The sequence below is a fragment of the Lepus europaeus genome, chromosome 3, assembly GCF_033115175.1.
Source record: "Lepus europaeus isolate LE1 chromosome 3, mLepTim1.pri, whole genome shotgun sequence".
In the NCBI taxonomy this organism is placed as follows: domain Eukaryota; kingdom Metazoa; phylum Chordata; class Mammalia; order Lagomorpha; family Leporidae; genus Lepus; species Lepus europaeus.
In genome coordinates, this window is record NC_084829.1 from 86,315,623 (window position 1) to 86,335,425 (window position 19,803).

Consider the following 19,803-nt stretch of genomic DNA (forward strand, 5'->3'; position numbering starts at 1 on the left):
ATATGCTCCCTGCCTCTGGAGGGGCCCATTAATATTGAATGTCTAGGGGCCAGTGCTGTGGCGTAGCAGGTAAAGCCACCACCTGCAGAGTAGGCACCCCATGTGGGCACTAGTTTGAGTCCCGGCTGCTCCACTTCCAATCTGGCTCTCTGCTGTGGCCTAGGAAAGCAGTAGAAGATGGCCCAAGTCCTTGGGCCCCTGCACCCACGTGGGAGACCCAGAGGAAGCTCCTGGCTCCTGGCTTTGAATCGGCCCAGCTCCGGCTGTTGAGGCCATTTGGGGAGTGAACCAGCAGATGGAAGACCTCTCTCTCTTTCTGCCTCTCTCTAACTCTGCCTTTCAAATAAATAAATAAATCTTAAAAAAAAAAAATTGAATGTCTACAACTTGAACACTCCAATTAAATTAGTGAGGTACAGAAATCTGTTCCAAGACTTAAATTGTAAAGGATCTAAACCAGTATGTAGCAGTAAATTTAAAGAGTAATACTTAAGCGACCTCAAAATGATGTGAGAGCAAGCAGAAATAAGATTGTTTTCACTCTTGCAATATTACTGAGTCCGCAGACTCTAGCAGGTGTGAATTATGTACTTACTGAGATAAAGATGTTTAGCAAATTCTCCAGAGTTGGCAGCTGTGGAATCAGTTTCTGGACCACTTTGCTAAAAGCTTCAAATATTGAATGATCATATATGCTTGTCAGATAAAAGCTGAAAGAGGAAACAATATTTTATCACATTTTTCCTGTCACTGAGCAACAGGTGGTTCAGCTAAGTCATAACCCCAGTATCTATAGCTCTAACACACGGGCTGGCCCCCTTCAGAAGTCACAGTGACCTCTGTAACAAACAAGCACTTCCTAAGAAGTCCTTCTTCCCCACCTGCCAATGAGCCAGCCCTGTGCCTGGTGTGGCACTGGCCCACAGGGCCACTCCACGGCCTGCAGGAGGTCTCAGGTGCGGCACTGGCCACACGGCCCCTCCACGGCCTGCAGGAGGTCTCAGGTGCGGCACTGGCCACACGGCCCCTCCACGGCCTGCAGGAGGTCTCAGGTGCGGCACTGGCCTACAAGGCCACTCCACGGCCTGCAGGAGGTCACAGGTGTGGCACTGGCCCACAGGGCCACCCCACAGCCTGCAGGAGGTCTCAGGTGCGCCACTGGCCTACAAGGCCACTCCACGGCCTGCAGGAGGTCACAGGTGTGGCACTGGCCCACAGGGCCACTCCACGGCCTGCAGGAGGCACCACACCAGCTCATCGTCACATAAGCCTCTGCTAACTGCTGCACCACTCACACTGATGTGTCTAAATGTACTTCCATTTTCCGATTTGAAAAGTGAAATGATGCATCTACTACCCTGCAAAACAAATGGCCAACAAGTCATTTTGCTCTGAGGGGTTTTCTGCTTGAATCGTTTTCAGATGATACCTTTGTTGTGGATGATGGAGACTATCATGTTTCGTGAGAACCACACACTTCAGCACGAATTAGCTTCCTGGTTTATAATCATTGGTTTTATGTTACCTATGGGTGGAAAACCTTGACTCGGACCAATTAAAAGACCAAAAACCAAAAATCCACTGCTTTCATCTGCGATTAGAATGAGCACATGCAAAGCTCATGTTTCCCAAGTCCTAACCCAGCATGTGCAGGTGAGCGAGGCAAATGACTGGGCACGCCAAGCCCACAGGGCTGACGCTGGGGCCCAAGCCTCGTTCTTCCCCGACTTTTTCTTGGCACCCCAGGGGGTATCCATGCTCACCTGAGGTGGATTTTTTCTAGTCCGGCGTCAGCAAGGTCATCATTTGCCCTCTGATGAATGTCTCTTTGGGTTTCAATTTTGTGGTCATCTGACAGGCCGTCCACTTTATGAATGAACACCTCGAAGTTGATGTCGGTGTTCACTTTGTAGGCGCGGGTCACGGTGAGGTGCAGCCTGGCCAGGGCTTCCATGTAATCGTCCTGGGAACAGAGGCAGCGCCAGTGAGAGAGGCCTGTGAGTGCTGCCTGCTCTTCCCACACACACCTTCCTCATCCGGAAGTTATGTGACTGCCAGCCTCAAGGGGATTCTGCCAAGGCCCCCTTTCCTCCTCCCCCCAAAAAGCTGGCTTCATGGAATTCGGGTTTGAAAACATATGTTTTGCTAACAAAGACAAGAAAAGTAAGGCTGCAAAATGCAGCTGTGTCAGGCATTCGGCACAGAAGTTAAAAGTTGCTGCTTGGGGGGGGGGGGCGGCGGCACTGTGGCGTGGTGGGTAAAGCTGCTGCCTGCAATGCTGGCATCCCATATGGGTGCTGGTTCAAGTCCCAGCTGTTCTACTTCCAATCCAGCTCTCTGCTATGGCCTGGGAAATCAGTGGAAGATGGTCCAAATGCTTGGGCCCTTGCACCTGCGTGGGAAGACCTGGAAGAAGCTCTTGGTCCCTGGCCCAGCTCTGGCCATTGTAGCTATTTGGGGAGTGAACCAGCAGATGGAAGACCTTTAACCTTTCAAATAAATAAATAAATCTTAAAAAAAAAAAAAAGTCACTGCTTGGGACATCTGCATCCCATTGCCAAGTGTCCCACTCTTCCACTTCCAATCCATCTTCCTGCTAACGTGTACCATGGGAGACAGATGACCATGGTTCAAGTGCTCGGGACCCCTGCCACCCACGTGGGAGACCAGCATGAAGTTCCAGGCTCCTGACTTCAGCCTGGTCCAGCCCCGGCCAGTGCAAGCAGTTGGGGAGTGAACCAGCCCATGGAAGATTTCTTTCTTTCTGCTGTTCAAATAAAATGAAAATAAATAAAAATTAAAAGAAAACTGCAGCCGACTCAGGCAGTAAGGATTTAAGCCGAGGACAGTCAGAAAGGTCGGAGCTGGAGTTTCAAGGAAGAGAAACCAGCTCCACATGGCACTTCCTGGGACCCCCCCCCCCTCCGGGACTGCCACCTCTCCTGGCCTTTTGCATCTCTTGGTGGACTGTGATGAATGGTTAGAGATGTAGACGTGACACAGGACACTGCGGGGATGCGAGCCACCTGAAGACCACTGGTCCTTGAGGTCCACATTATGGTGCGGTGGGTTAAGTTGACACTCGCGACACCGGCATCCCATATGGGATCATCTCATAGGGTTCAAGTTCTGGCTGCTCTGCTTCTAGACCAGCTCCCTGCTAACGTGCCTGCGAAGGCAGCAGAAGCTGGCTAAGGTGCTGCCACCCGTGTGGGGGACCTGGATGGAATTCCGGTCTCTGCCGTGGGCCTGCACCAGCCCCAATCTTTGTGGCCATTTGGGCAAGTAAACAGCTGATGGAAAATATTCTCTCTCTCTATCACCCCCCCCCACCTGCCATCACTCTGCCTTTCAAATAAATAAATAAATCTTTAAAACAAAAAATGACTGCAGAAGTCAGCAAACCACAGCCCTCAGGCCCACTTTCTGTCTTTATAAGGAAGTTACGTTGGAACACTGCCATGTTCATTGTTCACATCTTGTCTCCTGCTCCTGTGAGTGATAACTGGGCTGAACTGAGTGATCTCCCTCTGTGGAAAACCCCCAGGGACAGACCCAGCCTGCAGTGTCTTGGATACTTACCATCTGGCCCTTGAGAGAAAAAGTTTGCCAGGCCCCGGTCTAGGTAATTGCCCCAAACAACATAATACTATTTTTTCTCCTTCCTAGGCCTGTAGGAGGGTACTTCAAAAAGTTCATGGAAAATGGAATTAAAAGATAAGTTTAGGGGCCGGCTCTTTGGCATATCAGGTGGGGGTGCCCCTACAGTGCTGGCACCCTATGTGGGCACCTGTTTTAGTGTTGGCTGCTCCATTTCCCATCCAGCTCCCTGCTGGAGGCCTGGGCAGGCAATCGAGGATGGCCTGCTGTAGCCATTTGGAGAATAAACTGGCAGGTGGAAGATCTCTGTCTCTCCCTCTGACTCTCTGTAACTCTGCCTTTCAAGTAAATAAATAAATCTTTTTTTTTTTTTTTAAAGATTAGTTTGTTGCTGAAAAATCTGAAGTCTGTGCATGGGGGTTTTCAAAAAGTTCACGAATCATGAACTAAACCAGGTGTTGATTTCAAAGCTTTTTGCACCAAAATAGCATGTAATGCTATTTACCTTTAAAATGTTTTATATTTACCTTTAAAAATGCTTTCTTTTCATTTTATTTGAAAGGCAGAGAAACAGAGAGACAGACACTTTCCATCTGCTGGTTCACTCCCCCAATGCCTACAGCAGTAGGGGCCGAGCCAGGCTGAAGCCAGGAGTACTGAACTCAATCCGAGTCTCCCATGTGGGTAGATGACACCCAAGTTCTTGAGACATTACCCGCTGCCCCACAGGGCGCACACTGGCAGGAAGCCAGAATCAGGAGGGGAGCCAGGACTCAGAAATGGGATGCAGACGCCGCCAGGGTAATCTTCACCATTACCCGCGACACCCTCACTTGTAACGCCTTTTAGTGGCCACACAAAATCTCGTTCTGTGGGTAGTCTATGATTTGTCATGTCTGCCTGCTGATGCACATTCCAACTGTTTCCAAGTATGTGTCGGTACAGTGACACTGTGATAATCTCTAGTCTGTATGGCTTATCCTGAAAGCTGACTTGCTGGGTCGCAGGCATGGACGTGCTAAATGTGACTGGACAGTGTGAAACAGTGCCTCATGCTACAAAGCCTCGCTTCACTTGGTGTTGGCAGACCTATGATTATTGCCAGTTTGAGGGATTTGAAAAGGTCTCACTTCTAATAGCAATAAATAGGGAAGGGGATGGGCAGGCTTTGTGGTGCAGTGGGTTAAGCTGCTGCCTGCAGTGTGGGATTCCATACTGGAGCACCAGTGTAAGTCTGGGCTGCTCTGCTTCCAATCCTACTCCCTGCTAATGCACCAGGGAAAGCAGCAGCAGATGGCCCAGGTGGTTTGGTCTCTCTGCCACTCATATGGGAAACCCAGATGGAGTTCAAGACTCCTAGCTTTGTCCTGGCCCAGCCCTGATGGTTGCAGCCACTTGGGGAGTGAACCAGCAGATGGAAGATTTCTGTCTCTCCTCTCTCTGTCCCTCTGCTTTTCAAACAAATAAAGATAAATCTTCTTTAAAAAAGATTTATTTATTTATTTGAGAGGCAGTTACATACAGAGAGAGGAAGAGACAGAGAGAGAGAGGTCTTCCATCCACTGGTTCACTCCCAAAATGGCTACAACGGCCAGAGCTAGGTAGATTTGAAGCCAGGAGCCAGGAGCTTCTTCCAGGTCTCTCACAAGGGTGCAGGGGCCCAAGCACTTGGGCCATCTTCCACTGCTTTCCCAGGCCATTAGCAGAGAACTGGATTGGAAGTGGAGCAGTCAGAACTTGTGCCAGAGCCCATATGGGATACCAGCGCCATAGGCAGAGGCTTAACCTACTATGCCACATGCGGCCCCAAAGATAAATAAATATATATATATAAATAAATATATATCTAAATATTATATATATATATATATATATATATATATATATATATAAAAGGGAAGGGCAGACTTTTAAAGAAGTTTTCACCCCTTGTGATGACTTCAAACCTGTAAAATACAGAAAGCCACTATAATAAGGGATACCGTTTGGCATTCTTCCATTCCCCAAACTGAATCCATAAAAACATATCCCTAGTCTCTAGATAATCATATTATTACTCACACCAGTATGAAACTATGACTAGAAAAAAATGGCCAATGGAGTCCTCCCCCTCCTTCGCTCTCTAAGAGTTGTTTGAAAGACAAGCACTGGACACTGAGTGAGCAGGATCACTCAATAAAAGCTAAAGTCACTCCTGTATGATTCCACATTTGTGAAATTCTAGAAAAGGCAGATGGATCTACGGTGACAAAAAGCCCATTGGTCATTTGGCCTGCTGTTGCTAAGGACAGTCTAGGCAGCACAGAGAGGAGCTACGGGGTGGTGGAAACAGTCTGTAGCATGACTGTGCGGTGGTTATGTAGTGTACACCATTATCAAATCCACTGAGCTGTGCCCCTACAAAAGCCCATTGGATTGCATGGAATTCTATCTTCAAACAGGCGTCACTGCTGTGTCTTTAACTGAGCAGGGCAGTTAAGGGGACATTCAACTGCCTTGGCCTGAGGTGTATTCATTTCACTCTAGGCTCTTGTCCTGCACCAAGACAAGCATTCTAAGTGCAAACGTGCTTAAGGTGCAGAAGTAATAACACATTTTATTCGAAAGGTGAGAGAGTGCACACATGTGTATGTGGGCACGAGTCACCCTGCAGAGAGAAGCAGCCATCATGAGTGGGCAGTGGGCCAGAAGACTGCCCGAGGGCAGAGGGGTATGGGATGGCAGCCAGGAAAGGGCCCCTGCGCAGCGCCTCCAGCTGACAGAGAGCTCCTGCCCAGTGCTGCCCCCTTTATGAGGTCTGGGGCGGCGCCTCTATGGGAACCACATAGCACCTCCACAAATTCCACAGGGAGCTTAAGAGCCGTATTTTCAAGGTGACCCCACTTAGGTCCTGGATGAAGCAGCTGCATCCCAGGAAAAGGGGTGCTGCAATTGACAAGTAGGAGGACAGAAGTGCATGTGGGGGCTTGTGACTCCCAGCTCAGCAGACCTAAGCTAGCTAATGGCCCGCTGATTCCACACCACGATGTCTAGGGAGCATCGCAGCTCCAAAGACCAGAATCTGCTCCTCCAGCCTCCCTGCCGAGCACATGCTGCTTACCAACCGCCAGGCAAAGCAGCATAGAGGTACAGGAGCTAAAAGTAACATTAAAAAGAAGAAAACACTTGGATTACTAGAACACAGCGGTGGCAGATGGGTTTTCCCAATTACAAATATACTGCCCAGTCTCTGCTCTGAAGTGACTCTCGGAAATACAGGCAGGCCACCGTCCCGACAGGGGCCTAGCAGATGCTAGCTTTGGATCCCCCGGCAGTGCCCAGTGGCTGAGAGGTGGGCGTCCATCCTGCAGGCTCCACAGGGGACGCAGTGTTACGCACTGACCTCACGGAAAATCACCCTCGCTTCCCTTCGTTTTTATTTCACAAAGTTCTGTGAGGACACGCTTTCTCCATAGGGATATATTTATCTAGCAGTCTTGTGAGTGTGAGAGATTCAGAAACAGAAAATAAAAATATGAGGTGTCAGACAGAAATAGGCCTGCTTAGAGATAAGGGAAAAGGGCGTTCGGGGCTGCTGGAACACTTCCCTAAAGTTTCATCTTCTTCCTTTTAGTGCTTGAGCTCACATCACGTAAAGACTCCTGCACAGCTGACTGTTATAGTCTGCCTCCAACAGAAAAGTATACCAGGCTCTGAAGCTATTTATTTAATTGTTCCTTAGTTTTAGTACGTGACAGTAAATCAGTGATGCTGCGTGATGTAAAAGGATGAATTTCTCAGCCTTAGACCTCTCTCTGTGCTACAAGATTAAAAAAAAAAAAACAACAACACCAGGAAACAAAACTAAACAAACAAACAACAAAAAAAAACCCACACAATTACCAACCCTAACTGAAGACATGCTTTTCACGTACAGGTAAAAGGGAAAGCAAATCACAGGTGCAATGTACAAACAGGCATGTGTAGCCACTTTAGCCCTATTACGCGCACCTGAGATGGATCTGCACTGGACGTCTGAGTTCCGTGAATGCAAACTATCAGCACACCATGCTATTTAAGTCAGTCCCATGATGAGTCACCTGATTGGAATCTGCTTACTCTTGGGCACGGCCACTACTAGTGCTCCCCAGTGCAACATCTACAGGAACAGCTCTCCGCTGACTTAGACAGAAAATGGAGCTTGGAAGAGACAGATGGGCGTGACGGCCCTGGGGCCTCCCGCTCCGCCCTCCCAGCGGCCAGCACTCCCTATCTGCCCCCCTCGGCGCTAAGCTCCCTAATTTATGGTGCTGGCAGACCTGTGACAGGAAGCCAAGGGAGTCTGCCAAGGCCGCAGATGGGCCAGAAAACAGGTCAGTACAAGTGGGACAGCCAGGAGAGCAGCTGCTGACAGCAGGCCTTGCACGCCATGCAGGTGCCTGCAAACACGCATGGCGCACGCATTTCTGGGTGGGCCCAAGGGAGGACAGTGAATGGCTGTTCACAGCTCAGGCACTGCACTTAGAGTCCTGCCGCCCCACATCCCCACCAAAAGAATGAAAGAACCCCCTCTAACCACAGGGCCACGTGCCCGCAGCTACGCAAGAAGCACACAGTGCAGCCACTTGGAACCGAAAGGCTTAGTTGAAAGTTTCAATATTATATTAAACAGACAGCTAGTTCCCTGAGCAGATTTACAAGGCTCAGGTGCAGGTCAGCTTCTCAGAGACCGGTCTTCCAGGCATGGGCCCCGGGCTGTCATTACAAAGCCTTCACAGCCCTTCCAGGCCAACACTACGGTGCTCCTGCCAGGTGTGCTCTGTGCTCAGCTGGCAGGATATGCCCCAGCGGCCAGCCACCGGTCTGATGGCAGGGCCACAGTGCCAGGCAAATGTGAAGGCCTGAACTTCAGGGCTGGCTTGGCACATGCCCCGAGGGTCTGTTGCCTTCAAATGCCCACAGTGCAAAAGAGAGCCTTGGGAGAGCCTTCAGCCGGGGCCACGTCATGCACACCTTCTCAGAGGGCCTCCATGGGGAGAGACTGGCAAGCTTCGGCGTCCCAGTGCTGCCACACGGCCTCTTTCCTGAAGGGGACCTGCCTCAGACGCACCTGTCTCTGCTAGCCCTGCCTCCCTCCCCTTGGCACTGGGAGGGCCCAGATGCCAGAGCGCCACCTGGCAATGCTGCTGTGAGTCCCGTGACTTCCTCGGCCAAGCGGCTCCCGACCCTTTGCTTCCTGCAAGCCGAGGAAGGACCTAATCGGGAGATCCGTGACTAAAGCTACCAAAAGCCATCTTGTGTGACGTGTGACAGAAAGCCGGTAATGCAAAGACTACACCTGGGAAGCAGTTTCAATAATGAAGACTAATGCGATGGCAAAACTCACCCCATCGCCACCTGCTTATTTGTGATCAAAGTTTCTCGGGGCTCACGTCTACACAAACAAAAACCCAACAAAACTGATGCCAAACACGGTCTTAGTCAAGTTGGATATGCAGATGAAATGAAGAAACATCAAACAGGCATATTTTTAAAGCCAGACTTCGCTCAAAATTTACTTCTTAAATTTATTTTAAAAACACAAAATATAGTTATGTTGTCTTAACTGTGGACTCATAATAATGCTAATAATGTGATTTAGAAGGCAATTTTTCATGGCTAGAACTTTTTCATAGGAAATAACATGTAAATTTATTCACATATTTTTGGTGCAGAGACCCTGGAATCTCTTTTGGATCTCTACCATTAGGGGATGACACATACAAGGGTACCCCAACAAGCTCATGGAAAAGCAGAATTAAAAAATAGGTTTATCTGGGTGCAAAAAATTCGAAATCCATGTGTAGATTTTTCATAATACGCGTTTTCCAGGAACTTCCTGAAGACCTCCTGTACATCCCTTCTGTCCGGGTCTTCGCCAGGCCTGCCATCTGCTGAGGAGGGCCCAGCTCCCTAAGGGTGGGCTGCTGGTTGGGGCTGGCGGGGCCGCCTCTTCTCCCTTGTGAGGACAGAGAGCCCTGACTGAGAAGCGGGCTGGGGAGACCAGCACCGGCTGAGGGGGAGGGGTGCTGCCTGCGCCGGGGGTCCCCCTGCGCCATCATGCCCGGGGCTCCGAGCTTTACCTGCGAGTCAATGACGAAGATCAGCGCGCCCGTTCCCCGGAAGATCATCTCGTAGTCAAAGGTGGGGTCGAAGAAGTCGATCTGTCCCGGGAAGTCCCAGATCTGAAAGTTGACGAAGGAGCTGTTGGAGACGTCCTCCCGGCAGATCTTGTTGGTGCTCTCCAGGAAGAGGGTCTCGTTGGGCGACATCTTGTGGAAGACCACTTTCTGAATGGACGACTTGCCGCTCCTCCGCAGGCCCATGAGCAGGATCCTGGGCTTCACCTCCGTGCTGAAGGGGTCGCTGAAGTCCAGAACTGTAGAAACCAGAGAACAAGACGGAGGCTGAGCCACGCTCACCGCAAGACACCCTGCGGCGCTGAGGGACTGCATGCCCCTCGCCTGCCCGGGCACAGCCTTTAGGAAGTGCAGGAACGGGACAGACTCCCTCACCACCTCTCACGCCATCCCAGAGGGCCCGTGGCACTGCGCAGCTCCGGCAGGGGCACCCTCTCCTGGCCACAAAGGCCCGGGGCAGTGTGCGCAGGGCCCACATGCCTGGATTCTGCCTGTTATGCCAGGCAGACCTCTCTCAGGTCTCCTCTGGCCCGTACACCTGCATCATCCAGTACTAGCCATCTACACTGAGATTAACTGTAAGTGATTAAAATGAGAAATTCAGATGTTCCTTTTATGGGGTGCTTCAGAAAGTTTGTGGGGGAAAATGGTATTAAAAGGTAAGTTTAGGGGCCGGAGCTGTGGCGTAGCGGGTTAAAGCCCTGGCCTGAAGCTCCGGCATCCCATATGGGTGCTGGTTCTAGTCCTGGCTGCTCCTCTTCCTATCCAGCTCTCTGCTATGGTCTGGGAGAGCAGTAGAAGATGGCCCAAGTGCTTGGGCCCCTGCACCCATCCACGTGGGAGACCCGGAAGAAGCTCCTGGCTTTGGATTGGCGCTGCTCCAGCTGTTGCGGCCATCTAGGGAGTGAACCAGTGGACGGAAGACCTCTCCCTGTGTCTCTACCTCTCTCTGTAACTCTTTCAAATAAATTAAAAATAAATCTTTTAAAAAAAAAGAAAGGTAAGTTTAGGGGGCATTCAACACAGTGATTACGGTGCTTAATGATGCCTGCATTCCATATTGGAACACCTGGGTTTGAGTCCAAGCTCCCTGCTAATGCACACCCTGGGAGGCAACAGGTGATGGCTCAAATATTTAGGTCCCTGCTACCCACATGGGCAATATGGATGGAGTTCCAGGCCTGGGCTCTGGCCTGACTCAGCCCTGGCTGCTGTAGGCATTTGGCAAATGAACCAGTAGATGCAAGATCTATTTCTGTCGGTCTCCTCTCTCTCTCTTTGCCTTTCAAATAAATAATTTTTTAGAATTTAAGATGTTTATTTTGATGGAAAAAGCTGAAATTCACCCACAGTTTTTTATATAATGCACATTTTCCACAAACTTTTTGAAGACTCCTCATGCATGCATAGATTTCAAGTGTTTTTAAAATGATTTATCTATTTATTTGAAAGGCAGGGATGGAGGGAGCAGGGAGAGAGAGAGATCTTCCTTCCACTGGTTCACTCCCCAGATGGTCCCAACAGCTAGAGTAGGGCCAGGCTGATGCTAGGAGCCTGGAGCTCTATCCAAGTGGCAGGGGCCCAAGCACTTGGGCCATCCTCCTCCGCTTTCCCAGGTGCATTAGCAGGGAGCTAGATGGGAAGCAGCACTCCAATATGGGATGCTGGCATCTCAAGTGGCAGCTGAACCCACTGTGCCACAAGGCCAACCCCTGTTCTGCATATTTCAACACAGTAATTCACTCCCTCAGTTTCCTTAGCCACTGTAAGTACTCAATAGCCACAGCAGGCGAATGGCTAATGCCCACACAGATTTACAATACATTACAAAAGGTTCCATAGGTCAGTGCTACTCTTGTCCCTGCTAACAACAATTCAATCTTAAATTCCTTTGCCAAGACACCACGAGGAATTAGGCATTATTGGATAGAGTAGGAATGTATAAAAATCTTAAACCCTGCAGGACTCTTTGTTATTAAAGCATATAGGATTAGTTACACAACGTTCTTTAGTGCTAAGCGAACATTTGTTTTCTAAGCAGCATTCCTACTTGACTGAGAGTGCATGCATTTCACAGAAGCAAAAGCCTAGTGATGGAGTGTGAAGTTCTCAAGGCAGCAAGACTTGAGGTCTGAGCTATCAGGCCTTGGAAAAGACACTAAACTTGGTAGACTTGGTTTCAAAATTCATCAGCTAGAGAGTGGGCTTTTGTCCTGCAGGTTAAGCCAGCAGCTGGGACGTCCACATCGAGTGCCTGGGTTCAAGGCTTGGCTTGGTTCTTGAATCCAGCTTCCTGCTAACATGTACCCTAGCATGTGATAGCTCCAGTCATGCTATCCAGGTCACCCACGCAGGGGACTTGGGTTGAGTTCCTGGCTCCAGGCTTTGGCCTTCAGCCCGTGGCCATTGCCGGGGTTTGGGCAGTGAACCGGCAGACAGCAGTGCTCACTCTTGCATGTTCCTCTCTCTCTCCCTGTTTCTCTCTCTGCCTCTCTCACCCCCTGGCCTCTCAAATAAATAACATTTTCTTAAGTCCATAAGGTGAGTTGATAATGATAACAAACTTCTCATAAAGCTGTTGTGAGAATTAAATCAGATCAAAGACCTAAAACTCAGCAAGTGGTGCTGGGTCAACTGGCTATCCACATGCAAAGGAATGAAACAGACCCCAAACTCATACCACATGTTAACTCAAAATGATGAAACTTTTACATTTAAGACCCAAAACTATGAAACTCTTAGAATGAAACATCGGTATAAATCTTGGTGACCTTGGATTAGGCAACAGTTTCTTAGTTGTGACACCAGAAACAAGCAATCATTAAAAAATACAGATGGAGCAAGCATTTGACGCAGTGGTTAAGATGCCAAGTGGGACATCTGTATCCGCAATGCTTTCTGCTAATGTGTACCCAGGGAGGGAGGCAGCAGGTGATGGCTCAAGTATTTAAGTCCCTGCCACCCACCTGGGAGACTGGGACTGAGAGCTGGGCTCCTGATGCTGGCCTGGCCCCACCCCAGCTGATGCAGGCATTTGAGAAGTAAACCAGCAAGCAGACAATCTTTCCATATATACATTATCTTTCAAATAAATAAAATTTTAAGAAGAAAAAAATGTATAAATTGGACTTATCAAAATTTTTTTAAAGAGGACTAGCGTTGAGGCATAGCAGGTAAAGCCAGTCTGCAGTGCCAGCATCCCATATGGGCACCAGCTCATGTCCCAGGTGCTTCCCTTCCATTTTCTCCACCTAGGATAATGGCCCAAGTGCTTGGGCCCCTGCCATCCATGTGGGAGACCCAGATGAAGCTCCAGGCTCCTAGCTTCAGCCTGGCTCAATGTTGGAGGTTATAGCCATTTGGGGAGTAAAGCAGCAGATGGAATCTCTCTCTCTCCCTCTACCTGCACTCTTTCAAAATAAAAAAAAAATCTTTAAAAAAATGTTTTTAAAGAAAATGAAAATACAATCTACAGAATGAGAGAAAACATTGCAAATCATATGTGTTCAGGGTCTAATATCCTGAATATATCAAGAATCCTAACAATTCAACAATAAAATACAACTCAATAGAGAGAGGGGACAAAGGGATCTAAATACACTTCTCTCCAAAAAAGATACACAAATGGCCAAGAAGCATAGGAAAAGAGGCTCCACATCAATAGTCATGAGAGAAATACAAACCAAAACCGCAATGAGCTCCTTCCAGCCAGTGTCCAGCGATGCATGTCTCTTAAGACAACTGACACGAGACTAGCAGCAAGAGAAAGCCTTAGCACAGGAAGCAGAAGCAGGGGCTGGCGTGTCCAGCTGCCGGCACTAAGACTGGCTCCTGACACATACACAGTCTGTGTACCCTGGGGCTGGCCGTGGGGAGCTTCTCCTGAGGCTCCAAGTGCAGATCTCGCAGAACAAAGATCCCTGCTCTTGTCTACACTGCATCCAGTGAGAAGCTGGTGAAGAACTGCATGGTGCTCACTGATGGCACACCCTATGGTCGATGGCACCAATCCCACTATGCATAGCCCCGCACGAAGAGGGCCGGGCCGAATGCTGAGGACCAAGAAATTTTAGGCAACAAGATGATCAAAGAAAACGTGCAGGTGATCAATGGAAAAAGAAAGGCAAAACCAGCAGTCTTCCAGAGGAGCAGCTCCAGCAGGGTGAGCCGTGATGCATCAGCCAGCCAGCAGCTGTGTGCCAGGGGACAAGGGGTGCAGGCCCACCTGGGGAAAACCAGGGCCCAGAAAGGCGAAGGAGTTCTCCTCCCTCCTGCTCAGCTCATGTAATAAAAGTGCTTACTGTTCAAAAACACAGCCAACGCAATGGGCTGCAACCTCACACCAAGGTAACAACGGGTGAGAGTGAGGATGTGAGAAAACTGGAACCCTCACACACTGCGCGTGGGAATGGAAAGACAGCACAGCTGGAGCAGTGTGGAGGTTCCTCAAAAGGTCAAGCAGAGAGAGACCTCCCACACAACTCAGCAATTCCATTCCCAGGAATGTGTTAAAGAAATGAAACACTTATCCAAGTAAAAACTTAGACTTGAGTATTTCTAGCAATATTATTTATAATAGTCTAAAGATAAAAACAACTCAATGTCCATCAACTCACTGATGGATAAATAGAATGTGATCTAGCCATATAACAGAATATTATTCAGCCATAAAAAAGGAATGAGGTGGGGGCTGGCACTGTGGCACAGTGGGTAAAGCTGCAACCTGCAGTGCTGGCATCCCATATGGAGGCCAGTTCAAGTCCCAGCTGCTCCACTTCTGATCCAGCTCCCTGCTATGGCCTGGGAAAGCAGTAGAAGATGGCCCAGATGTTTGGGTCCCTGAACCCAAATGGGAGACCCAGTGAAAGCGCCTGGCTCCTGGCTTCGGATTGGCTCAGCTTTGGCCATTTCGGCCACTTGGGGAGTGAACCAGAGGATGGAAGACTTCTCTCTCTCTCTCTCTTTCTGCCTCTGCCTCTCTGTAACTCTGCCTTTCAAATAAAAAAAAAAAAAGGAACAAGGCACTGATTCATACTGTAACTTGGATGGACACTGAAAACATTATGGGCCAGTGTTGGGGCACAGTGGGATTTAACTGTTACTTGCAATGCCAGAATTCCACATAGGAGTGTTGGTCCAATTCCCAGCTACACCACTTCCATTTTAGCTGCCTGCTAGTGCAACTGGAAAAGCAGCACAAGTTGACTCAAGTACTTGGGTGCCTGCCACCCATGTGGGAGACCCAAATGGAGTTCCTGGCTCCTGGCTTCAGTCTGCCCCAGACCTTGCTGTTGCAGCCATACAGGGAGTGGACCAGCGGCTAAAAGATCTCTCTCTCTCTCTCTCTCTCTCCCCATTTTTCCCTCTCCGTCACTCTTTCAAATAAATAAGCAATAAATAATTACTTAATAAGGGAAGAAAACATGCTAAGTAAAAGAAGCAGATACAGGGGCTGGCACCGTGGCATAGCGGGTAAAGCTGCCATCTGCAGTGTGGCATCCCATAAGGGCGCTAGTTTGAGTCCTGCCTGCTCCACTTACGACCCAGCTGTCTGTTATGGCCTGGGAAAGCAGTAGAAGATAGCCCAACTCCTTGGGCCCCTGCACCTGCATGGGAGACCCAGAAGAAGCTCCTGGCTCCTGGCTTCGGATCGGCATCAATCTGGCTGTTGCACCATTTGGGGAGTGAGCCAGCGGATGGAAGATCTCTCTCTCTCTGCCTCTGCTTCTCTATAACTCTGCCTTTCAAATAAATAAATAAAATTTTTTTTTAAAAAAGGAGCCAGACATAAATTTGTACATATTGCATGATTCTGTTTATATAAAATGTCCAGAATAGATAAGCCAGAGACAAAAAGTAGATTAGAGTTGCAGGAAATGGAGAGATGGGAAAATACGGAGTGACTATAAATTGGTATGTGGTTTTCTGGGAAAGAAGAAAATGTTTTGGAATTAAATAGTGGTGATGAATGCACACTTTGTGAATATAGTAAAACCACTAAACTGTATTTAAAAGGGCAAATACTTTGGCATATCTCAATTTTACAATAAGGTTTCATGAATGACCCAAAAAGAAAAAAATATAAACAAATAAAAGACACAGTATAAAACCTGGAGAAAATCAAGAAAAGAAAACTGACATCTTAATTCCAAAATGGAAGAATAAAAGTAAAGGTGGAGGTACACACACATTAAATTTGTTCTCTAAATTTGTTTCCTTCTGAACTACACCTCCGTTTATCTTCTGTATCTCTGAATCCAATCTCATTTTTAAGGTTTAGTTATTTATTGTAAAGGCAGTTATAGAGAAGGGAAAAGAGACACAGCGAGAAAGAGATCTTTCATCCACTGGTTCACTCCCCCAATGGCTACAACAGGCAAGGTTGGGCCAGCCGAAGCCAGGAGCCTCTTTCGGGTCTCCCATATGAGTGGCAGGAGCCCAAACACATGATTGATCTTCCACTGCTTTCCCAGGCACATTAGCAGGGAGCTGGATTGGAAGTGGAGCAGCTAGGACTCGAACCATCACCCATGTGGGATTCTGGCACTGCAGGTGGCAGCTTATCCCACTACGCCACAATGCCAGTCCCCTAACTCATTCTAGAGACTGTAATCTTATTTCCCTATTGTAACTAACAGCTTCCCCCAACTCTACCACTGTCAAAAATGCATGCTAATACTTGATAATCTTAGTAAGGCTCATTTATTATATAAAATATTTTGAAGTTTGAATTTGCAATTGATATAAGTAAGCACACAGATTTCAGAGACAACAGGGTCAGATACAGAGCAAGCAGGCGCAGATCTGCAAAGACACAGCTCCACTATAAGCAGCACACCTCACCTCACGCCATCTTACCCCTTTCCCAGTTCAACTTAACCCAATGCAACAGAGTGCGATGAGACAGGAGATGAGCAGTAAAGTGGGAGAAAACCCACTCAAAAGGCGAGCCGCTTTCTTCTTCTTCACTAGTGATCATTTGCTACCTTCTCACAGTGTTGCCTTCACAAGTCAATCTTAGTTGAGCAGAGCGTGAATTTAAAAAGACAGGGTTCCAAAATATCAGATTGAGGACATAATCTGACATAAAGCCTTCCCTTCCCACACTACATCCCTAAAAATAATAGAAAAGGTAAGCATAACAAATAGGTGCAGAAATAAACACAGAGCGCTGAGCTTGAAACAAAGCTGACAAGCAAGAAAGCCCCAAGAAACCCAAGGTCAGACTGCAGAGGGAACCTGCGGCCCTTAGCAGTGAACGGCAGAGCTCTGCTGAGCAGGCACAGCTGGTGTGAGCCCCCACAGAAGCAGTGTGAACACACCCCAACAGGCTCACTATTTGGAGAATCTCAGGGAGAGGAGCCAAGCAGATACAACTGCACCCCTGCCCACCCATCCGAACCCACTCTAACACACACTAGGACATCTTGTCTGGAAGCTGTTGGCGTGGAGCTTGGGTGTAAGGAAGGCAGGGACCAGTGATGCCCGGAAGGAACAGAGAGCACTTCTCTTCCTAACTCCAACACTAGGACAGAGCAGTGCCACCATCTTCCCTCCAGACCCTTCCTCAAATGCCAAGTTCACACAAAAATGAGAAGCTGGTACCTGAAAGCAATTACCTACACAGGAATCAGAAAGATACCAGATTCTTATCTGGAGCACAGATGCAAGAACAGCATAGAAAAATATCCTCAAAGGACTGACGGAATATATCTTTGGACACAAATTTCTAGCAGTCATGCCATTTTTCAAATGTGAGAGTGAAATAGATGTTTTCAGAAATCCAGAGACTCAGAAAGTTTATTGTTCATTGAATTTCTTTGAAAAGTTGTTCAAGGATGTACTTCTGAAAAAAAAAAAAATACTCCCAAAATGTGGCGCAATGCAAGAAAAATAAAAAATGTAGCTAAGCCTATTAAAAACTTGAACTTGAAGAGCAGGAATCTGGTACAAATCTTTGCCTGGGATGCCCACATCCCATATCACAGTACCTGGTTCTAGTCCTGGCTGCTCCACTTCCAATCCAGTTTCCTGCTAGTGCACATCCCACAAAGCAACAGATAATGCCTCAAGATAATGCCACACTCGGGGGGAGACCTGGATGGAGTTCCAGACTCCTTTCTTTGGCCTGGCCTCATCCTGGCTGTTGTGGGCACTTGGGGAGTGAACCAATGGACAGAAGCCCATTGTCTCTATCTTTCAAATCATTAATAAATAAACTGATGTAAATTTATTGAATAAAAATCAGAAAATAAAATTCTGGGCAATGTATACAAGGGAGATTGGTATGAGAGAAGTAAGTTTAAAACTGCTGGGTCCAGTGCTGTGTCAGAGCAGGTAAAACGGCCGTCTGCAGTGCCGGCATCCCATATGAGTGCCGGTTCTAGTCCTGGCTGCTCCACTTCCCATCCAGCTCTCTGCTATGGCCTGGGAAAGCAGTAGAAGATGGCCAAGTCCTGGGCCCCTGCACCTGCATGGGAGGACCCAGAGGAAGCTCCTGGTTCTTGGCTTCAGATCCGCATAGCTCCAGCCATTCCGGACAATTGGGGAGTGAACCAGAAGATGGAAGACTTCTCTCTTTCTCTCTCTCTCTCTCTCTGTAACTGACTTTCAGATAAATAAATCAATCTTTAAAAAAAAAAACTGCTATAGTTCTTGTTAGAAAAGCACAGCTAAGTATGTTTTTTTTGGTCTTAAAGCAGCAGAAAATTTTAAAAATGCAAAAAAAAATGCTTTAGGAAAAGGTCCAGAGAGCTCAAAACAAGCAATAATGTGTAGGCGGGGAGGGATTTACATATATAATTAAATTTAGCCTTGAAAGAAATTTTTTTTAGTAAGATGTCTTTTTTTATTTAGATTTTATTTATTTATTTATTTATTTGAGAGGTAGAGTTGCAGACAGAGAGAGAGAGAGACAGAGAGAGAGGTCTTCCATCAGCTGGCTCACTCCCCAAATGGCTACAATGACTAGAGCCGGGCTGATCTGAAACCAGGAGCCAGGAGCTTCTTCCAGGTCTCCCACATGGACGAAGGGGCCCAAGCACTTAGGCCATCCTCCACTGCTTTCCCAGGCCATAGCAGAGAGCTGGATGGGAAGTGGAGCAGCTGGGACTAAAACTGGTAACCATATGGGATGTCGATGCTGCAGGCAGAGGCTTAGTCCACTACACCACAATGCAGGCCTCAAAAGAAAAATTTTAATGTATAGGCAGTCATGAAGGACACAAGAGTGGGAAGATAAAGAGACAACAACTGACACACTATTCTACATTTTAATTTACAAAGTTTATTTAAGTGAAATTCCAAAAGTGTACAACCTTATTAAAACCTTTGATATTTCCTTGACTTTCTGTGTCAAACACAAAAGTTTCAAAATATTAAATACCCCTTAAATTGTGATTCCTCTTCAAATAGTTGTCTTTACACTTTTTGTTTCATGGATATGGTAAATGTATTGGTTCATGTGCCCATAGTAGTTGCTTGATGGATTTTGAAGAAAGATATGTCTACCATGATTCTCATCTTGGAGAAACTTAAAATCGAGTCTAAATAGTGTGATGCTGGCATAACGATGAACACATTGATTATTCAAACAGAACAGGGAGTCCAGAAATAAGCCCAAACACATGTACAAAACTGATTTTTGGTGCAAAGACAATAACTTTCACCAACTGGTACTCAAACAATTGGACATCTCTATGGTTTGAAATGAATTTCAAACCAAACCTTATACCATATATAATAGTTAATACGAAATAAACCATAGGCCTAACAATAAAGCCAAAAACTACAAAACTTCTAGAAGAAAATATTTGTGGAGGGGCTGGCGCTGTGGTGCAGTGGGTTAAAGTCTTGGCCTGAAGCTCCGGCATCCCATATGGGCACCAGTTCGAGACCTGGCTGGCCCTCTTCCGATCCAGCTCTCTGCTATGGCCTGGGAAAGCAGTGGAAGATGGCTCAAGTCCTTGGGCCCCTGCACTCATGTGGGAGATCCAGAAGAAACTCCTGGCTCCAGGCTTCAGATTGGCACAGCTCCAGCCATTGC

The 19,803-nt window shown here is 47.7% G+C and overlaps 1 protein-coding gene across 1 annotated transcript in view; it reads right to left on the reverse strand.

The window, feature by feature from the left end:
• Positions 1-19,803, reverse strand: part of RRAGD (Ras related GTP binding D) — a 43,872-nt gene that overhangs the window by 12,215 nt on the left and 11,854 nt on the right. Inside the window, exons 2-4 of the mRNA XM_062186502.1 lie at positions 9,702-9,997; positions 1,764-1,963; positions 596-710 (exon numbers count right to left, since the gene is read on the reverse strand). Coding sequence (XP_062042486.1) covers positions 596-710; positions 1,764-1,963; positions 9,702-9,997 — 611 coding nt within the window. The remainder of the gene's footprint in view (positions 1-595; positions 711-1,763; positions 1,964-9,701; positions 9,998-19,803) is intronic.